Here is a 19,666-nt window from a genome sequence, read left to right as displayed (position 1 = left end):
GAGATTTCTGTCACTTCCCCAGATTCACGGAGACATGAACCCACTATCGAGCATAAATACTCCCTCTTGGAGTTACAAGCATCTACTTGGCCAGAGCATCTACTAGTAACGGAGAGCATGCAAGATCATAAACAACACATAGACATAACTTTGATAATCAACATAACAAGTATTCTCTATTCATCGGATCCCAACAAACGCAACATATAGAATTACAGATAGATGATCTTGATCATGTTAGGCAGCTCACAAGATCCGACAATTAAGCACAATGGGGAGAAAACAACCATCTAGCTACTGCTATGGACCCATAGTCCAGGGGTAGACTACTCACACATCACTCCGGAGGCGATCATGGCGGCGTAGAGTCCTCCGGGAGATGATTCCCCTCTCCGGCAGGGTGCCGGAGGCGATCTCCTGAATCCCCCGAGATGGGATTGGCGGCGGCGGCGTCTCTGGAAGGTTTTCCGTATCGTGGCTCTCGGTACTGGGGGTTTCGCGACGGAGGCTTTAAGTAGGCGGAAGGGCAGGTCAGGGGGCCACACGAGGGCCCCACACCACAGGTCGGCGCGGCCAAGGGGCAGGCCGCGCCGCCCTAGGGTTTGGGCGCCTCGTGGCCCCACTTCGTCTCCTCTTCGGTCTTCTGGAAGCTTCGTGGCAAAATAGGACCCTGGGCGTTGATTTCGTCCAATTCCGAGAATATTTCGTTACTAGGATTTCTGAAACCAAAAACAGCAGAAAACAAAGAATCGGCACTTCGGCATCTTGTTAATAGGTTAGTTCCAGAAAATGCACGAATATGACATAAAGTATGCATAAAACATGTAGATAACATCAATAATGTGGCATGGAACACAAGAAATTATCGATACGTCGGAGACGTATCAGCATCCCCAAGCTTAGTTCTGCTCGTCCCGAGCAGGTAAAACGATAACAAAGATAATTTCTGGAGTGACATGCCATCATAACCTTGATCATACTATTTGTAAAGCATATGTAGTGAATGCAGCGATCAAAACAACGTATATGACATGAGTAAACAAGTGAATCATAAAGCAAAGACTTTTCATGAATAGTACATCAAGACAAGCATCAATAAGTCTTGCATAAGAGTTAACTCATAAAGCAATAATTCAAAGTAAAGGTATTGAAGCAACACAAAGGAAGATTAAGTTTCAGCGGTTGCTTTCAACTTGTAACATGTATATCTCATGGATATTGTCAACATAGAGTAATATAATAAGTGCAATATGCAAGTATGTAGGAATCAATGCAGTTCACACAAGTGTTTGCTTCTTGAGGTGGAGAGAAATAGGTGAACTGACTCAACAATGAAAGTAAAAGAATGGTCCTCCATAGAGGAAAAGCATCGATTGCTATATTTGTGCTAGAGCTTTGATTTTGAAAACATGAAACAATTTTTTCAACGGTAGTAATAAAGCATATGTATCATGTAAATTATATCTTACAAGTTGCAAGCCTCATGCATAGTATACTAATAGTGCCCGCACCTTGTCCTAATTAGCTTGGACTACCGGATCATCGCAATGCACATGTTTTAACCAAGTGTCACAAAGGGGTATCTCTATGCCGCCTGTACAAAGGTCTAAGGAGAAAGCTCGCATTGGATTTCTCGCTATTGATTATTCTCAACTTAGACATCCATACCGGGACAACATAGACAACAGATAATGGACTCCTCTTTTATGCATAAGCATGTGGCAACAATTAATAATTTTCTCATATGAGATTGAGGATATATGTCCAAAACTGAAACTTCCACCATGGATCATGGCTTTAGTTAGCGGCCCAATGTTCTTCTCTAACAATATGCATGCTTAACCATAAGGTGGTAGATCTCTCTTACTTCAGACAAGACTAACATGCATAGCAACTCACATGAAATTCAACAAAGAATAGTTGATGGCGTCCCCAGTGAACATGGTTATCGCACAACAAGCAACTTAATAAGAGATAAAGTGCATAAGTACATATTCAATACCACAATAGTTTTTAAGCTATTTGTCCCATGAGCTATATATTGCAAAGGTGAATGATGGAATTTTAAAGGTAGCACTCAAGCAATTTACTTTGGAATGGCGGAGAAATACCATGTAGTAGGTAGGTATGGTGGACACAAATGGCATAGTGGTTGGCTCAAGGATTTTGGATGCATGAGAAGTAATCCCTCTCGATACAAGGTTTAGGCTAGCAAGGCTATTTGAAACAAACACAAGGATGAACCGGTGCAGCAAAACTCATATAAAAGACATATTGTAAACATTATAAGACTCTACACCGTCTTCCTTGTTGTTCAAACTCAATACTAGAAATTATCTAGACCTTAGAGAGACCAAATATGCAAACCAAATTTTAGCATGCTCTATGTATTTCTTCATTAATGGGTGCAAAGTATATGATGCAAGAGCTTAAACATGAGCACAACAATTGCCAAGTATCACATTACCCAAGACATTTTAGCAATTTACTACATGTATCATTTTCCAATTCCAACCATATAACAAATTAACGAAGAAGAAACTTCGCCATGAATATTATGAGTAGAGCCTAAGGACATACTTGTCCATATGCTACAGCGGAGCGTGTCTCTCTCCCATACAGTGAATGCTAGGATCCATTTTATTCAAACAAAACAAAAAACAAAAACAAACCGACGCTCCAAGAAAAGCACATAAGATGTGATGGAATAAAAATATAGTTTCAGGGGAGGAACCTGATAATGTTGTCGATGAAGAAGGGGATGCCTTGGGTATCCCCAAGCTTAGACGCTTGATTCTTCTTAGAATATGCAGGGGTGAACCACCGGGGCATCCCCAAGCTTAGAGCTTTCACTCTCCTTGATCATGTTGCATCATACTCCTCTCTTGATCCTTGAAAACTTCCTCCACACCAAACTTAGAACAACTCATTAGAGGGTTAGTGGACAATAAAAATTAACATGTTCAGAGGTGACATAATCATTCTTAACACTTCTGGACATTGCATAAAGCTACTGGACATTAATGGATCAAAGAAATTCATCCAACATAGCAAAAGAGGCAATGCGAAATAAAAGGCAGAATCTGTCAAAACAGAACAGTTCGTATTGACGAATTTTATCGAGGCACCAGACTTGCTCAAATAAAAATGCTCAAATTGAATGAAAGTTGCGTACATATCTGGGGACCACTCACGTAAATTGGCATAATTTTCTGAGTTACCTACAGAGAAAACAGCCCAGATTCGTGACAGCAAAGAAATCTGTTTCTGTGCAGTAATCCAAATCTAGTATGAACTTTACTATCAACGACTTTACTTGGCACAACAAAACACTAAACTAAGATAAGGAGAGGTTGCTACAGTAGTAAACAACTTCCAAGACACAAAATAAAAACAAAGTACTGTAGTAAAAATCATGGGTTGGCTCCCATAAGCGCTTTTCTTTAACGCCTTTCAGCTAGGCGCAGAAAGTGTGTATCAAGTATTATCAAGAGACGAAGTGTCAACATCATAATTTGTTCTAATAATAGAATCAAAAGGTAACTTCATTCTCTTTCTAGGTAAGTGTTCCATACCTTTCTTGAGAGGAAATTGATATTTAATATTACCTTCCTTCATATCAATGATAGCACCAACAGTTCGAAGAAAAGGTCTTCCCAATATAATGGGACAAGATGCATTGCATTCAATATCCAAGACAACAAAATCAACGGGGACAAGGTTATTGTTAACGGTAATGCGAACATTATCAATTTTCCCCAAAGGTTTCTTTGTAGAATGATCAGCAAGATTAACATCCAAATAACAATTTTTCAGCGGTGGCAAGTCAAGCATATTATAAATTTTCTTAGGCATAACGGAAATACTTGCACCAAGATCACATAAAGCATTACAATCAAAATCTTTAACCTTCATCTTAATGATGGGCTCCCAACCATCCTCTAGCTTTCTAGGAATAGAGGCTTCGCGCTCTACTTTCTCTTCTCTAGCTTTTATGAGAGCATTTGTAATATGTTGCGTGAAAGCCAAATTTATAGCACTAGCATTAGGACTTTTAGCAAGTTTTTGCAAGAACTTTATAACTTCAGAGATGTGGCAATCATCAAAATTCAAACCATTATAATCTAAAGCAATGGGATCATCATCTCCAATGTTGGAAAAAATTTCAGCAGTTTTATCACAGGCAGTTTCAGCAGTTTTAGCAATTTCAGGCAGTTTCTCGCGCTTTGCATTAGAAGTGGAAACATTGCTAACACCAATTCTTTTATTATTAATAGTAGGAGGTGCAGCAACATGTGTAGCATTAGCATTATTAGTCGTGGTAATAGTCCAAACTTTAGCTACATTCTTCTCTTTAGCTAGTTTTTCATTTTCTTCTCTATCCCACCTAGCACGCAGTTCGGCCATCAATCTTATATTCTCATTAATTCTAACTTGGATGGCATTTGCTGTAGTAACAATTTTATTTTCAATATCCCTATTAGGCATAACTTTCGATTTCAAAAGATCAACATCAGAGGCAAGACTATCAACTTTAGAAGCAAGTATATCAATTTTCCCAAGCTTTTCTTCAACAGATTTGTTAAAGGAAGTTTGTGTACTAATAAATTCTTTAAGCATGGCTTCAAGTCCAGGGGGTGTGTTCCTATTATTGTTGTAAGAATTTCCATAAGAATTACTATAGCCGTTGCCATTATTATAAGGATATGGCCTATAGTTGTTACTAGAATTGTTCCGATAAGCATTGTTGTTGAAATTATTATTTTTAATGAAGTTTACATCAACATGTTCTTCTTGGGCAACCAATGAAGCTAACGGAACATTATTAGGATCAACATTAGTCCTATCATTCACAAGCATAGACATAATAGCATCAATCTTATCACTCAAGGAAGAGGTTTCTTCGACAGAATTTACCTTCTTACCTTGTGGAGCTCTTTCCGTGTGCCATTCAGAGTAATTGATCATCATATTATCAAGAAGCTTTGTTGCTTCACCAAGAGTGATGGACATAAAGGTACCTCCAGCAGCTGAATCCAATAAATTCCGCGAAGAAAAATTTAGTCCTGCATAGAAGGTTTGGATGATCATCCAAGTAGTCAGTCCATGGGTTGGGCAATTTTTAACCAGAGATTTCATTCTTTCCCATGCTTGTGCAACATGCTCAGTATCTAATTGTTTAAAATTCATTATGTTACTCCTCAAAGATATAATTTTAGCAGGGGGATAATATCTACCAATAAAAGCATCCTTGCATTTAGTCCATGAATCAATACTATTCTTAGGCAGAGATAGCAACCAATCTTTAGCTCTTCCTCTTAATGAGAAAGAGAACAATTTTAATTTTATAATGTCACCATCTACATCTTTATATTTTTGCATTTTACATAGTTCAACAAAATTATTAAGATGGGCAGCAGCATCATCAGAACTAACACCAGAAAATTGCTCTCGCATAACAAGATTCAGTAAAGCAGGTTTAATTTCAAAGAATTCTGCTGTAGTAGCAGGTGGAGCAATAGGTGTGCATAAGAAATCATTATTATTTGTGGTTGTGAAGTCACACAACTTAGTATTTTCAGGGGTGGCCATTTTAGCAGTAGTAAATAAAGAAAACTAGATAAAGTAAATGCAAGTAACTAATTTTTTTGTGTTTTTGATATAGTAAACAAGATAGCAAATAAAGTAAAACTAGCAACTAATTTTTTTGTATTTTGATTTAGTGCAGCAAACAAAGTAGTAAATAAAACTAAGCAAGACAAAAACAAAGTAAAGAGATTGCGATGTGGAGACTCCCCTTGCAGCGTGTCTTGATCTCCCCGGCAACGGCGCCAGAAAAAGAGCTTGATACGCGTACAGCACGCGTCCGTTGGGAACCCCAAGAGGAAGGTGTGATGCGTACAGCGGCAAGTTTTTCCTCAGTATGAAACCAAGGTTTATCGAACCAGTAGGAGCCAAGAAGCACGTTGAAGGTTGATGGCGGCGGGATGTAGTGCGGCGCAACACCAGAGATTCCGGCGCCAACGTGGAACCTGCACAACACAACCAAAGTACTTTGCCCCAACGAAACAGCGAGGTTGTCAATCTCACCGGCTTGCTGTAACAAAGGATTAGATGTATAGTGTGGATGATGATTGTTTGCAGAGAACAGTAGAACAGTATTGCAGTAGATTGTATTTCAGTATAGAGAATTGGACCGGGGTCCACAGTTCACTAGAGGTGTCTCTCCCATAAGATAAACAGCATGTTGGGTGAACAAATTACAGTTGGGCAATTGACAAATAAAGAGGGCATGACCATGCACATACATATTATGATGAGTATAGTGAGATTTAATTGGGCATTACGACAAAGTACATAGACCGCTATCCAGCATGCATCTATGCCTAAAAAGTCCACCTTTAGGTTATCATCCGAACCCCCTCCAGTATTAAGTTGCTAACAACAGACAATTGCATTAAGTATTGCACGTAATGTAATCAGTAACTACATCCTTGAACATAGCACCAATGTTTTATCCCTAGTGGCAACAGCACATCCATAATCTTAGAGATTTCTGTCACTTCCTGCATTCACGGAGACATGAACCCACTATCGAGCTTAAATACTCCCTCTTGGAGTTACAAGCATCTACTTGGCCAGAGCATCTACTAGTAACGGAGAGCATGCAAGATCATAAACAACACATAGACATAACTTTGATAATCAACATAACAAGTATTCTCTATTCATCGGATCCCAACAAACGCAACATATAGAATTACAGATAGATGATCTTGATCATGTTAGGCAGCTCACAAGATCCGACAATTAAGCACAATAGGGAGAAGACAACCATCTAGCTACTGCTATGGACCCATAGTCCAGGGGTAGACTACTCACACATCACTCCGGAGGCGACCATGGCGGCGTAGAGTCCTCCGGGAGATGATTCCCCTCTCCGGCAGGGTGCCGGAGGCGATCTCCTGAATCCCCCGAGATGGGATTGGCGGCGGCGGCGTCTCTGGAAGGTTTTCCGTATCGTGGCTCTCGGTACTGGGGGTTTCACGACGGAGGCTTTAAGTAGTTGGAAGGGCAGGTCAGGGGGCCACACGAGGGCCCCACACCACAGGTCGGCGCGGCCAAGGGGCAGGCCGCGCCGCCCTAGGGTTTGCGCGCCTCGTGGCCCCACTTCGTCTCCTCTTCGGTCTTCTGAAAGCTTCGTGGCAAAATAGGACCCTGGGCGTTGATTTCGTCCAATTCCGAGAATATTTCGTTACTAGGATTTCTGAAACCAAAAACAGCAGAAAACAGCAACTGGCACTTCGGCATCTTGTTAATAGGTTAGTTCCAGAAAATGCACGAATATGACATAAAGTGTGCATAAAACATGTAGATAACATCAATAATGTGGCATGGAACACAAGAAATTATCGATACGTCGGAGACGTATCACCCTTCTCCCGGTGCAGGATCTCAACGGACGGGGTTTCAGAGGCCTGCTCTCCCGAACGGTTGTGCACGTAGTCGCCTGGATGGGGAAGACTAGTAATGAGGACATCCCTAATACACCACTACCTCCGTCACTGATAAATGAAGATGAACCTGCTGTGAAGCTCAAGTCCAATGAAGTTCGGATTGGACCAATTACAAGGGCTCGTGCGAAGCTACTTAAACAACAGGTGAACTTGTTTCTAAACGGTACTTTGATTGATGAGAATTTTATACTGCCTAAATCTTATTACTTATGTATCATCAGGTATCAAGAGGAGACGAGCATCGCACGAGGAGTAGAGGAGCAGCTGGACATGAAGACGGACGTCAAGATGGACGTGAAGCTGGACATGGAGCTGGACATGAAGATATCTCATGTACGCGCGAGGGAGGAGCAGGAGGCATGCGCGAGAGGAGAAGTCGACGTCCAGGCCGGTCCAGCACCCGGTTAGACCGGCCTCCAGACCGGCCAGCCCGGTCCCTGGGCCGGTTGACCGGGCGCCAACCGGACGCATCGTACCGGAGCCAAACCGGATGAAGTTTTGCGAACTTTCCTGTTGCCGCCCGGTTGACCGGATGCCAGACCGGCCGGCCCGGTTGACCGGATTCCAGACCGGATCCGTCCGAGTCTGTCTCGACCAGATCTATTCTGGGTCGGTTATTCTTGTATCTTTTCGACCAGAAGTCGTCCTGGACACCTATATAAGTCCCCAGGACGCCCCCTAGCTGCTTTAGACCACGTTTAAGATAAACCCTAGTTCTTAGTTGTTTGCTCTAGCAAAACTATTGAATCCCTACACCATATTGCTTGATATTATGTAGATCCTGAAAAAGTCTTGTGTGATCTGCTGTTCCATTGGGAATTAGACGGTTGCAACTTACCGCTTCGTGGTCGGCGGCTACGTGCGCAAGTGTGTGGAGTTGCGAATATCTGCGTGTGTTATACAAAAAGAAAAATCCAAAAAGAAAAGTGAAGTGCTAGTTGAATCAAGTGAAGGCCTAAGTTTACTTTACTGCACCCGTAGTTGAGCAATCTTGTGCCTGTCTCGTTGAGCTTTGCTAGCGTCTCTCTTGTGCATTGCAACATTTCCCACATATAGCTGCATTGCCCCATTATATCGCCTTGTGTGAGTATCATTGGTTGTCTACGGTCAGCGCTAGAGCTTGTTATTGGTGCAAATAGGTAGCCTACCTACAGCCCCACATACACCCTGCTTTGTCGTGTGATTTGTTCTTATACCCTTGATATTCGCTTCGCTACATCCGTGCACTAGTTGTTACTACAAGTGGTACGCAACACTAATTTACTTTGGAACGGTAAGATCTCCTTTTCTTATCAGTTTTGAGTGAGTTGTGAGAGTACCACCATATATTTTTGATTTAGTGCACTAATCTACTAACGATGTCTGCTAGTGATCATAAAATTGTTAATCAGGAAAACAAGAGTGCTGCCGATATCATCACATGGAGGGAGTATGAGGCTCTTCGTAATGAGATGCGACGTGAATTCCGCGCTCAGGACGATGTGCTTAATGAGAAGATTGACGAGATCTCCCAAAAGCTGGATGCTACTCATGTGACCGTCACTACCATGCAAGATCAAATGACGGATGTACAACGCAGTCTTGCTGATTTGTGCTTAGCTGTTGAGAATTTGACCGCGCAACAACAACAAGAAGATGATGATGATCCTGAGCTTCAAGATGACGCACACAATGCTCGTGATGCGCCACGTGGTAATCGTCCTCGCGGTTGGGCTCCACTTGGCCGCAATGGTCGTGGACAAGATGAGGAAGATGGTTTGGGTAAGCCCAAGTTTTCTATACCCAAGTTTGAAGGAGGAGCTGATGTTGAAGAATACCTCACTTGGAAGCTCAAGATTGAGAAGTTGTGGAGCTTACATCCATATTATACTGAAGATCGGAAGATCAAGCTTGCTTCTTCCGAATTTGATGGTTATGCTTTGCGTTTGTGGGATGCTTTTGTTCGTAACCGCGAAGAGGATCATGAGCAACCTATACGCACATGGCGTGCTATGAAGGAAGCGATGACTTCTCGCTTTGTGCCTACAAATTACTTGCGGAATATATATGATAAGCTGACTCTATTGAGACAAGGTGTGAAGACAGTGGATGAATACTACATGGAGATGGAGATGCTTATGAAGCGTGGCCGTGTCTGTGAGTCTCTTGAGATGACAATGCAGCGTTTCCTCAACGGTTTGAAGTATGATATCAAAGGCATTGTTCGTCATTACAGCTACACCAATATGAATCAATTGTTACATCATGCAAGAGAAGCTGAATCAAAGTTGGCTGACGAAGCAAAGATCAAAGGTCGAGCTACGAGAGCTGGGCGTTTCACACCCCGCGCGGCCCCATCTATGGCGCCGGCGCCTTCGACGCGCTCCGCCCCTTACTCTACTCCGCCTAGTAAGCCGGTCTCCAATGTGTCTAACACAAAGACGTCCGAATCTGCTGCAAGTACGAGTGGCTCTAATGTGTCTACTGCGCGTAACCGTGATATGGTTTGTCATACATGTGGTGGCAAGGGTCACTTCAAGAGAGATTGTCCTAACCGCAAAGTCATGATTATCAATGAGGACAATGAATACGAGACTGGAGATGATGTTGATCCTAATGCTCCAGAAGATGATGACTATGACACTGATGGTGAAGATGCATATCCGTCTGATGCTCGCACCATTGTTGTGTCGCAGCGTGCTCTTAATGTGTTGCCTAGTGCATCTACTCAGCGCTGCAATTTTTTCCAAACAAAGGCTTTAGTTGGTCCTGACAAGGCTTGCAAGGTAATTATTGATGGCGGGAGTTGCCACAATTTAGCAAGCAAGGAGTTGTGTACCAAGCTGAAGTTGAAGTATCTACCGCACCCGCATCCATACTATATTCAGTGGTTGAGCGACAATGGTGAGATGAAGGTAAACCACATGGTGCGTGTTGAGTTTGTTATTGGACCGTATAAGGATTGCATTGATTTTGATGTCGTTCCTATGACGGTGTGTCACCTTCTATTGGGTCGGCCTTGGCTCTATGACCGTTCTGTGCAACACAATGGCCGTGCCAATACATATCACTTGGAGTTCAAGGGCAAGAAAATTAATTTACAGCCTATGACACCACAACAAATTGTCAATGAGTCTCGTCAGAAAGTTGAAGTTAACTTGGAGGATGCTTCTTTAGATAGGCGAGAGAATTGTAATGTTGTGAGTGATATAACGAAAAGTGAGCGAGTGAATTACTTAGTCTCATTAGCCACCAAAGAAGACATGAGAGAATTTAGTGAGGATCCTACAGCCATGCCTCTTGTGCTCTTGTACAGGGGTACGGTTTTGGTTTCTAATGACATGACCCCTCTTCCTCCTGGTGTTTCTAATGTTTTGCAGGAATTTGGTGACGTGTTTCCGGATGAGGTACTCGCAGGACTTCCACCATTGTGAGGTATTGAGCATCAAATCGACTTGATTCCCGGAGCTTCGCTACCCAATCGGGCACCATATAGAACGAACCCCGAAGAAACGAAGGAGATACAGAGGCAAGTACAAGCGCTACTCGACAAAGGTTATATCCGCATAAGCCTTAGTCCTTGTCATGTTCCTGTTATTCTAGTTCCTAAGAAAGATGGTACATGGCGTATGTGCGTAGATTGTAGAGCTATAAACAATATCACTATTCGATATCGTCACCCTATTCCCCGTTTAGAGGATATGCTAGATGAATTGAGTGGTGCTGCTGTGTTCTCTAAAATTGATTTGCGTAGTGGTTATCATCAAATTAGGATGAAAGAAGGGGATGAGAGGAAAACCGCCTTTAAAACAAAATTTGGTTTATATGAGTGGTTAGTAATGCCTTTTGGTTTGACTAATGCACCTAGCACTTTCATGAGACTGATGAACCATGTTTTGCGTGCTTTTATTGGCAAATTTGTGGTTGTGTATTTTGATGACATATTAATTTACAGCCGCAATGAATCTGATCATATTATACATATTCGACATGTTTTGCAAGTGTTGCGTGATAGTAAACTCTATGGTAATCTTGAGAAGTGCACATTTTGCAAAGATAAGGTCATATTTCTGGGTTATGTTGTCTCTAAGCATGGAGTAGAAGTAGATGTGTCTAAAATTGAAGCTATTCAAAATTGGCCTACTCCCATGAATGTGAGTCAAGTTAGAAGTTTTCATGGTCTAGCTAGGTTTTATTGCCGTTTTGTGCCCAATTTGTCTACTATTGATGCACCTTTGAATGAATTGACTAAAAAGGGTGTTGCATTTGAGTGGGGCGTTGCCCAAGATCATGCTTTTGATGAACTGAAACGATTGTTAACTTCTGCACCGTTGCTTGCACTTCCTGATTTCAATAAGCAATTTGAGATTGAATGTCATGCTAGTGGTATTGGAATTGGTGGTGTGTTGATGCAAGAGGGTCGCCCAATTGCATATTTTTCTGAGAAACTTTCTGGTGCTAAGTTGAACTATCCAATATATGATAAAGAATTGTATGCTTTAATTAGAGTTCTTGAGGTTTGGCAACATTATTTGTGGCCAAAGGAATTTATCATACATTCTGATCATGAAGCTTTAAAATATTTGAAAGCCCAATCTACTTTGCATAGGCGTCTTGCTAAGTGGGTTGAGTTCATTGAGTCTTTTCCATAAATTATTAAGCATAAGAAGGGAAAAGATAATATTGTTGCTGATGCTCTATCTAGGAAGAATATGTTATTAACTCAACTTGATGTTAAAATTCTTGGATTAGAGGTGTTATGTGATTTATATGCGACTGATCATGATTTTGCTGAACCATATCGCTTATGTGCTCTTGGTAAAGCATGGGAAAAATATCACATACATGATGGGTTCTTGTTTCGAGCTAACAAACTATGTGTTCCGGAATCGTCTGTGCGTTTGCTCTTATTGCAGGAATCACATGCTGGAGGTTTGATGGGTCACTTTGGGCGTGAGAAGACGCTACTCATGCTCGCTGATCATTTTTATTGGCCAAAGATGAGGCGGGATGTGGACAGGTATGTGAAGAGGTGCATTACTTGCAGCAAGTCCAAGTCCAAGCTGAAGCCTCGCGGTTTGTATACTCCATTACCGGCACCTACTACACCTTGGGAAGATATTAGTATGGATTTTGTGTTGGGTTTGCCGCGTACTAAAAGAGGCCATGATTCTATATTTGTGGTAGCGGACAGATTTTCTAAAATGTCACACTTTATTGCCTGCCACAAAAGCGACGATGCGTCGCATATTGCTAACCTGTTTTTCAGGGAGATTGTTCGACTACATGGAGTCCCGAAGACTATTGTTTCTGTTCGTGATGTGAAGTTCATGAGCTACTTCTGGAAGACACTTTGGGGAAAGCTAGGGACAAAGCTACTGTTCAGTACTACTTGTCATCCCCAAACTGATGGACAAACTGAGGTGGTGAATCGAACCTTGTCACAATTGTTGAGATCCATGATCAAGAAGAACCTGAAGGAGTGGGAAGAGTGTTTGCCGCATGTAGAGTTTGCCTACAACAGGGCGGTACATTCTACAACGGAGCTATGTCCTTTTGAGGTGGTGTATGGATTTAAACCCATTACTCCACTTGACTTGTTGCCTTTGCCCATACATGAGAGAGGTAATATGGAGGCATCCAAGAGGGCAGATTTTGTGCGAAAAATTCATGTGAAGACTAAAGAGTTGATAGAGAAGAAAGGCAAGAGCAATGCTGCAAGGATGAACAAGAAGCGCAAAGAGATGTTGTTCAAGCCTGGTGATATGGTCTGGGTACATTTTCGCAAGGATAGGTTTCCGAAGCTGCGGAAGTCTAAGTTGAAGCCTCGTGGTGCTGGTCCTTACAAAGTGCTTGCCAAGATCAATGATAATGCATACTCGATAGATCTTCCAGTTGATGAGTTTGGTGTCAGTAATTCTTTCAATGTTGCTGATTTAACACCATATGACGGAGAAGACCTTGGAGCGTCGAGTTCGACGCCTTTTGAAGGGGGGGGGGGGAGATGATGAGGACATCCCTAATACACCACTACCTCCGTCACTGATAAATGAAGATGAACCTGCTGTGAAGCTCAAGTCCAATGAAGTTCGGATTGGACCAATTACAAGGGCTCGTGCGAAGCTACTTAAACAACAGGTGAACTTGTTTCTAAACGGTACTTTGATTGATGAGAATTTTATACTGCCTAAATCCTATTACTTATGTATCATCAGGTATCAAGAGGAGACGAGCATCGCACGAGGAGTAGAGGAGCAGCTGGACATGAAGACGGACGTCAAGAAGGATGTGAAGCTGGACATGGAGCTGGACATGAAGATATCTCATGGACGCGCGAGGAAGGAGCGGGAGGCATGCGCGAGAGGAGAAGTCGACGTCCAGGCCGGTCCAGCACCCGGTTAGACCGGCCTCCAGACCGGCCAGCCCGGTCCCTGGGCCGGTTGACCGGGCGCCAACCGGACGCATCGTACCGGAGCCAAACCGGACGAAGTTTTGCGAACTTTCCGGTTGCCGCCCGGTTGACCGGATGCCAGACCGGCCGGCCCGGTCCCTGGCCCGGTTGACCGGATTCCAGACCGGATCCGTCCGAGTCTGTCTCGACCAGATCTATTCTGGGTCGGTTATTCTTGTATCTTTTCGACCAGAAGTCGTCCTGGACGCCTATATAAGTCCCCATGACGCCCCCTAGCTGGTTTAGACCACGTTTAAGATAAACCCTAGTTCTTAGTTGTTTGCTCTAGCAAAACTATTGAATCCCTACACCATATTGCTTGATATTGTGTAGATCCTGAAAAAGTCTTGTGTGATCTGCTGTTCCATTGGGAATTAGACGGTTGCAACTTACCGCTTCGTGGTCGGCGGCTACGTGCGCAAGTGTGTGGAGTTGCGAATATCTTGCAGGGTTGAGAGCTGTTGCATTGGCGACAGGGACCAATCGAGAGATCTCGTTGAGTCATACAAGTTATCATCCACTATATCGTCGTGTTTCTCCGCTGCCATCACCCCGTGATCATCATCACCACCGTTGCTTACTGAGAAGATCGGGCCACCCCATATCAACTAGAGAGTAGCGCAGCAAAAGGAACTTCGTAAGAGAGACATACTAGAGAGTTCTGAGAGCTATTGACTCCAGATCTGATCTGTCTCCTTGTATAGCCTGGGAGGAGAGCCGACCCGACCGCGTGGCAGGAAGGCACATGCAGGTCGACACGTACCCAACTCAGTTGGTGCACCAAGCAAAAATTTAGGCTTCCTTGAGTGTGTCTCGAACTCGAACTCGAGTCACGCGATGCAATGCAATGCGACACGACGAGGCGGGGCGGCGGGGGAGGAGGAGTGCGCGATGGCTCATTCTATTCTCACTCACTTGGAAGGACTAGAACATCAGCCCTTATATATCACTCCAACTCTCTCTCAACTAGCAATGTATGACTAAATTTTGTCCCTCAGGGCCATCCCAAGCTGTCAACATGATGAGTCTTGAGATTTCAGAAATTATAGACTACATTGACCGCCTTACTGGACTGCAGTCCATCTACATTCAACAGAATGTTCCGCTAAATGATGTTGTCAGCCGCGGCGCGCAACTCTCTTTTCACACTTTTGTGTGTTAGTACTATCGGGTTAGTCATTGCCTCGCAAACTTCGTGAGAGTAGCACGCTGTATCAATACTTGGTTGGGTTCTGATCCTGATGTTATTTTTCAGGAGTTTGAACACGACGATGTTATTTTACCAGCAAAAAACAAGAGCACTCGCATTTGAGAAAATCCATGGGATATTATCTAGCACCATAGTATTGGGTTAAGCTGATGATCGATGATGAAATCTGGAAAAAATTATCCTATGGCAAAACCTTATTCATCAATTAAAAATTAGGTAGATTCTATCCCCATCATCGGATTGGATGTCGGGCTAAGTGAGTTAGCGACCAGTTTTACGAAACCACGGTTAGAAAGATTTTTCCTTAAACGGGGTTTCCTTGTGAAACCATGATTGGATTCCCTGATCTCTTCCCTCGAAATGTCCCATTCTTCCTTAAATCTCTGAGAAATTGAAAATTTAGCCTTTTTACAAAGGAAAATGATACTATGCCCCGTGGGGTGCTCTAATCTTCTCTGTTACTTTCGTTCTCACGCACGCACGTAGAGGAGATGACCGCGCCGCCGTGCTCTCCTCCTCCTCTAGACATTTTCCGTTGAGGAGCGCAGGGGCACCAAGGCGGGGCTCCGCTAGGAAGCTGCTGCTGGTAAAGGGGTGCTATCTCCGGCGGCATCTGGCGATGCTACCAACCACAGTCGAGAGTGCTACCTTGGGTGCCTATTGTTGCTGCCGTCGGTGACCGGCGTTGCTACCTTTGGCGTCTAGCAGTGCTACCAGCGGAGGGTGGATTTGCTACCTTAGGTGCTCGCCGATGGTTCGGGGTGTTGCTTCCTTAGGTACACGGAGTTGCTGCAACTTTTGGCGCTCTGCAGGGTGAAACTACTAGTTTGCTACCAACGTTATACATTTTTGATACAATATAGACCTTTGTAAAAAATGTTGTGATGCTATTTTTTTTGATATAATTGTTTTGTTGTTTTGCTACTTTAATATAGAAATTTTGCTATGAGGTCTCCGGCGAGGCGGCGAGGTCTTCGTCAATTTTTTCTGATGATATTGGGTTTTGCTACATTAGCACTTTTCTGCTACAATAGCATTTTTTTTTTCTACGAGCTTTCCAGTGAGATCTCCGGCGAGCTCGGCCTTTTTATTTGATTTCGCGACTGAACTGTTTTTTGCTACAATGTAGTAAAAGCGGGTTATGTTTTTGCTGCCGGTAGGTATTTTTTTTACTACATTCAGTAAGAGCGGATCTAGCCGTCTAAGATGGCCGATCCGACGGCTGGCAACCCGGGTGTTGGAAAATCAGTTCCCGGGGGACACCCAGCAGTTTCCTTTTACAAATTTAAATCACAATATAAAAATCCTAAATGTTCCCGCAGCCTACTAGTATCAATCATGGCATCATGCATCTCATTTCTCTGTTCACAAAATCATAATCATGCGTCACATTCTTAATTACACATTACTGAAAAGACATGGGACACACCGTGAAATGGAAAACAAAACATAAAAAAGAAGGCAGCAGAACCTTAGCAGGCAATATTATGCTAATTAGCCTCAAACAGTTTCATTGAGAACAAGGAGAATAAGTTAGCCGTCCGTCGACGTAGTCCCGGTAACTAGTTGACCCAGTCGTTTCCAATCACCTTCGAGTTGGCCTTCCGCTTCCGCTTCCCCTTCCGCTTCCGTGGACCAGCAACAGTAGCCGCCACCTTAAAAATGCGACAACGGTGTGTCGGCGCCGGCACCACCGTATCCTCTGAACGACAGACGTAGCGCGATAAGTAGTCTACCATGCTGCCCGGCCAGGCGTGCAAGTTCCATGTGGTCCACCCATTCTTGACATGGTAGGCGGCAATCCCCAGCGTCCCATCGCCGCTACACTTGCACCAGTAGACTGTGTCGGCCTTGATGGACGAGGACAGCCCAGCGTGCACCGACACTGAGCGGCCGTCATCGCCCACGAACACGGCGCGCCCTCGTAGGTCGTAGATGCGCACCATCTGCCCCACGGCCAGGTCGACTCGGTGCGCATGGTACCTTGGGGTTTTGGTTCCGACCGGCGCCTGCTGCACCCTGATCAGCTCATCGTCGTTGTCCACTAAGTAACTCTCATGCGTGGGTTCCCCCTCCTCGACCACCACGGCAAGCTGCGGCTGCTTGACAGCGGCGATGGCATCCACCACGTTGATTCCCTTCTTGCTGGCGCAGTAGAAGCGGTTCGCGAATGATAAGGCTGAGATGATGAAGCCCGGCTCTGGCCGCGGGCGGCAGCTCCACCGCTCATCGCCAGGCTTGGCGACGGCTAGTTCCATCTTACGGTCGTCAAAGTACAGCGCCACCGTCGAGCTGTCAGCGAGGCCGGCGCTGGACACCTGTAATTTCTCCAATTCGCTTAACCAGGTGATGTTCTCTTGGCCCCTGAGCAGCGAGGCTGCATTTGGGAGGGCCGTGAGCTGCCGGGTGAGCGGGTTGAGAAGGTGCATATCGCGAGTGTTATTTCCACACAACAGGACGAGAAGGCCACCGGAGGTGGCACCGATCACGAGCTGGTCCCGGAGCTCCGGGAGGTCCACGCGGATGCGCTCCCCCGTCGAGACGTTGAGGAAGTCGCGGCGGTCCACATTGGCGGCGAAGACCTCGGGGAGCATGATCCAGCGGCGGGGATGGAAGCGGCTGTCCAGGCTGCCATGCGCGTGTGGGGGCTCCGTGCACCGCCGCCACATGCCGCACACCGAGCGGAAGCGGAGGTAGCCCGCGACATCGTCCGCCAGGACCGCCTCGGCGATCAGGCCCGCCGGCCCGGCCGTCAGGTTTGCCCAATCCCTCCTGCATGCAAATTAAGCCACAGCAAATGTATGATCGATCGATCAGGGCCGATTACACAGAAATGACGATGAAATATGCTGATCGAATATGTTTTCCACGATGGATCGAGATGGAGTAGTAGACAGATCGACTAGGTGCGTACGTACCGGTTAGCGCGGGCGGTGCGTGCACGCGTTCCGACGGCTGTGCTGCTGTGGTGAGGTGCCATTGTTTGGCTTCGTTGCGTTGCACTGTTGTTTCCGCCGCGCGTTTAGGCCGAGTTAATATATATGGATCTTGCTGCGGGGTCAGGTCCGGAAGCGAAGAGAACTCCTGTCCGATCCAAGCCCAGGCCACCGAGACCGAGTACATCTATCCAAAACTATAGACGTGCACAGTCGGCAGATCGACCTGGTCGGTGTATACCCGTTGCCGCACACCTCTATATGGGCCGTGGTTCTGTGAAGGCGACATGTGGGTGTTAGAGCAACTCTAACAGAGCCCCTATTTATCGGAACTGAAAAAATCGAGTTCAGTCTCCCGAAAAACATTTTGGCTGCGGATTTAGTGATCGCGCAGAACAGAAACCGAAAAGGAGAACCGAACTCGAAGAAATCAAACGTCGTGGGAAACCAAAATTTGCGATCGCACACGATTTCATCGATTGAAGCTAAATTCCTTCATAATTTGTACAATACTAGGCAAAATACATGCATATTGCACCTACATTACGATCTAGGCACCTAAATTCAACTAGAATTAGTCCCCGGAGTGACTATACTGTCACCGGGGAGCTAATGTCGCCGGCGGAGGGTTTTTGCTCACCGGTCTTCCTAGGCGAGGACGACCGCCGCCACTTCGACGACCGGCGCCTCGGAGGTGCTCCCGCACGCTTGAGGCGTCCCGGCGGCGTCGTCGTCGTCGTCGTCACCGTGCGGGGGCAGCGCCGGCAGAGGAGGGTTGCATGCCGCGGCAACGGGGGGCGCCTCGGGTTTTGCTTCCGCCGCCTCCTCCGCGCGCGCAGCGAGGTACACCATCATCTCCGGCCACTTCCGGCTGGCCCTCCTCCATGCGCCGATGGAGCGCCGACGCCTGCCGAGCTCCGGCGACGTCCGTGCACCCGGCGGACGCCGAGTGCACCTTCCGGCGCCGGATTGGCCACCTCCCCTACCCACGCGTCTAGCACGCGTCATTCCGGACGGAGGGGAGCTGGCCGAAGCGGCGGCGCGGCCTCGGAGCGGCCGGAATCGCTCGTCGGAGCGGGGACCGGGCGGCGGCGGAGGGAGAGGAGACGGCGGAGGGGAGTAGGGTTTGCGAACCGAACTCCCCTCTGCGATCCCTTTTATAGGGGCCGTGCGGGGAAAAGTTCGGGCCCCTGAACTCCGTATTCGGGCCGGCCCACTTTTTCGGGCGCTGTTCTGTGCCAGATTCGGCCCGAACCTGTAAATCCGCCGGAAAAGTTCGGTTCCGGCGGGATTTACGGGCTCTGTTAGAGTTGCTCTTATTGCTCTGGTTCCTCCAGATATGGGGCATGGCTCATGTGGTCATGATAGGGAGCTCCTATTCGGCGTTCGTTCTCCATGGGTTGGCCCATTAGCACTAGCTCGCTCCGTCCAGTGCCCCTGTTTCAGTTGACCCCTTTTCGATAGTACATCATTTTCTGTTGATCTTGCAAAACATCTATGAAGTAGTTCTCTTTCCCATTTTTTTGTTCAATTTTGAAATATTTGGCAAAACTGAAATATTCAGATTTCGAAA

At 45.5% G+C, this 19,666-nt stretch overlaps 1 protein-coding gene across 1 annotated transcript; it reads right to left on the bottom strand.

The window, feature by feature from the left end:
* Positions 1-16,719: 16,719 nt before the first annotated feature.
* LOC139831848 (uncharacterized) lies at positions 16,720-18,137 on the bottom strand. The gene is made up of 2 exons (XM_071821196.1): positions 18,076-18,137; positions 16,720-17,929 (listed from the first exon to the last, which is right to left on the bottom strand). Exons 1-2 carry the CDS (start codon positions 18,135-18,137, stop codon positions 16,720-16,722), a joined length of 1,272 nt encoding a protein of 423 aa, XP_071677297.1.
* Between the last annotated feature and the right edge of the window lie 1,529 nt (positions 18,138-19,666).

This window comes from Lolium perenne, chromosome 5 (assembly GCF_019359855.2).
Source record: "Lolium perenne isolate Kyuss_39 chromosome 5, Kyuss_2.0, whole genome shotgun sequence".
NCBI classification, from domain to species: domain Eukaryota; kingdom Viridiplantae; phylum Streptophyta; class Magnoliopsida; order Poales; family Poaceae; genus Lolium; species Lolium perenne.
The sequence above is the reverse complement of the archived record's forward strand: the minus strand, read 5'-3'. Positions and strand labels throughout refer to the sequence as shown.

Excerpts from the sequence above, each read along its gene's own strand:
- LOC139831848 (XM_071821196.1), bottom strand. The coding sequence starts at position 18,137 with ATGGCACCTCACCACAGCAGCACAGCCGTCGGAACGCGTGCACGCACC. Across the intron at positions 17,930-18,075 it reads CGCACCGCCCGCGCTAACCG|GAGGGATTGGGCAAACCTGA; the intron begins GTACGTACGCAC and ends ATTTGCATGCAG.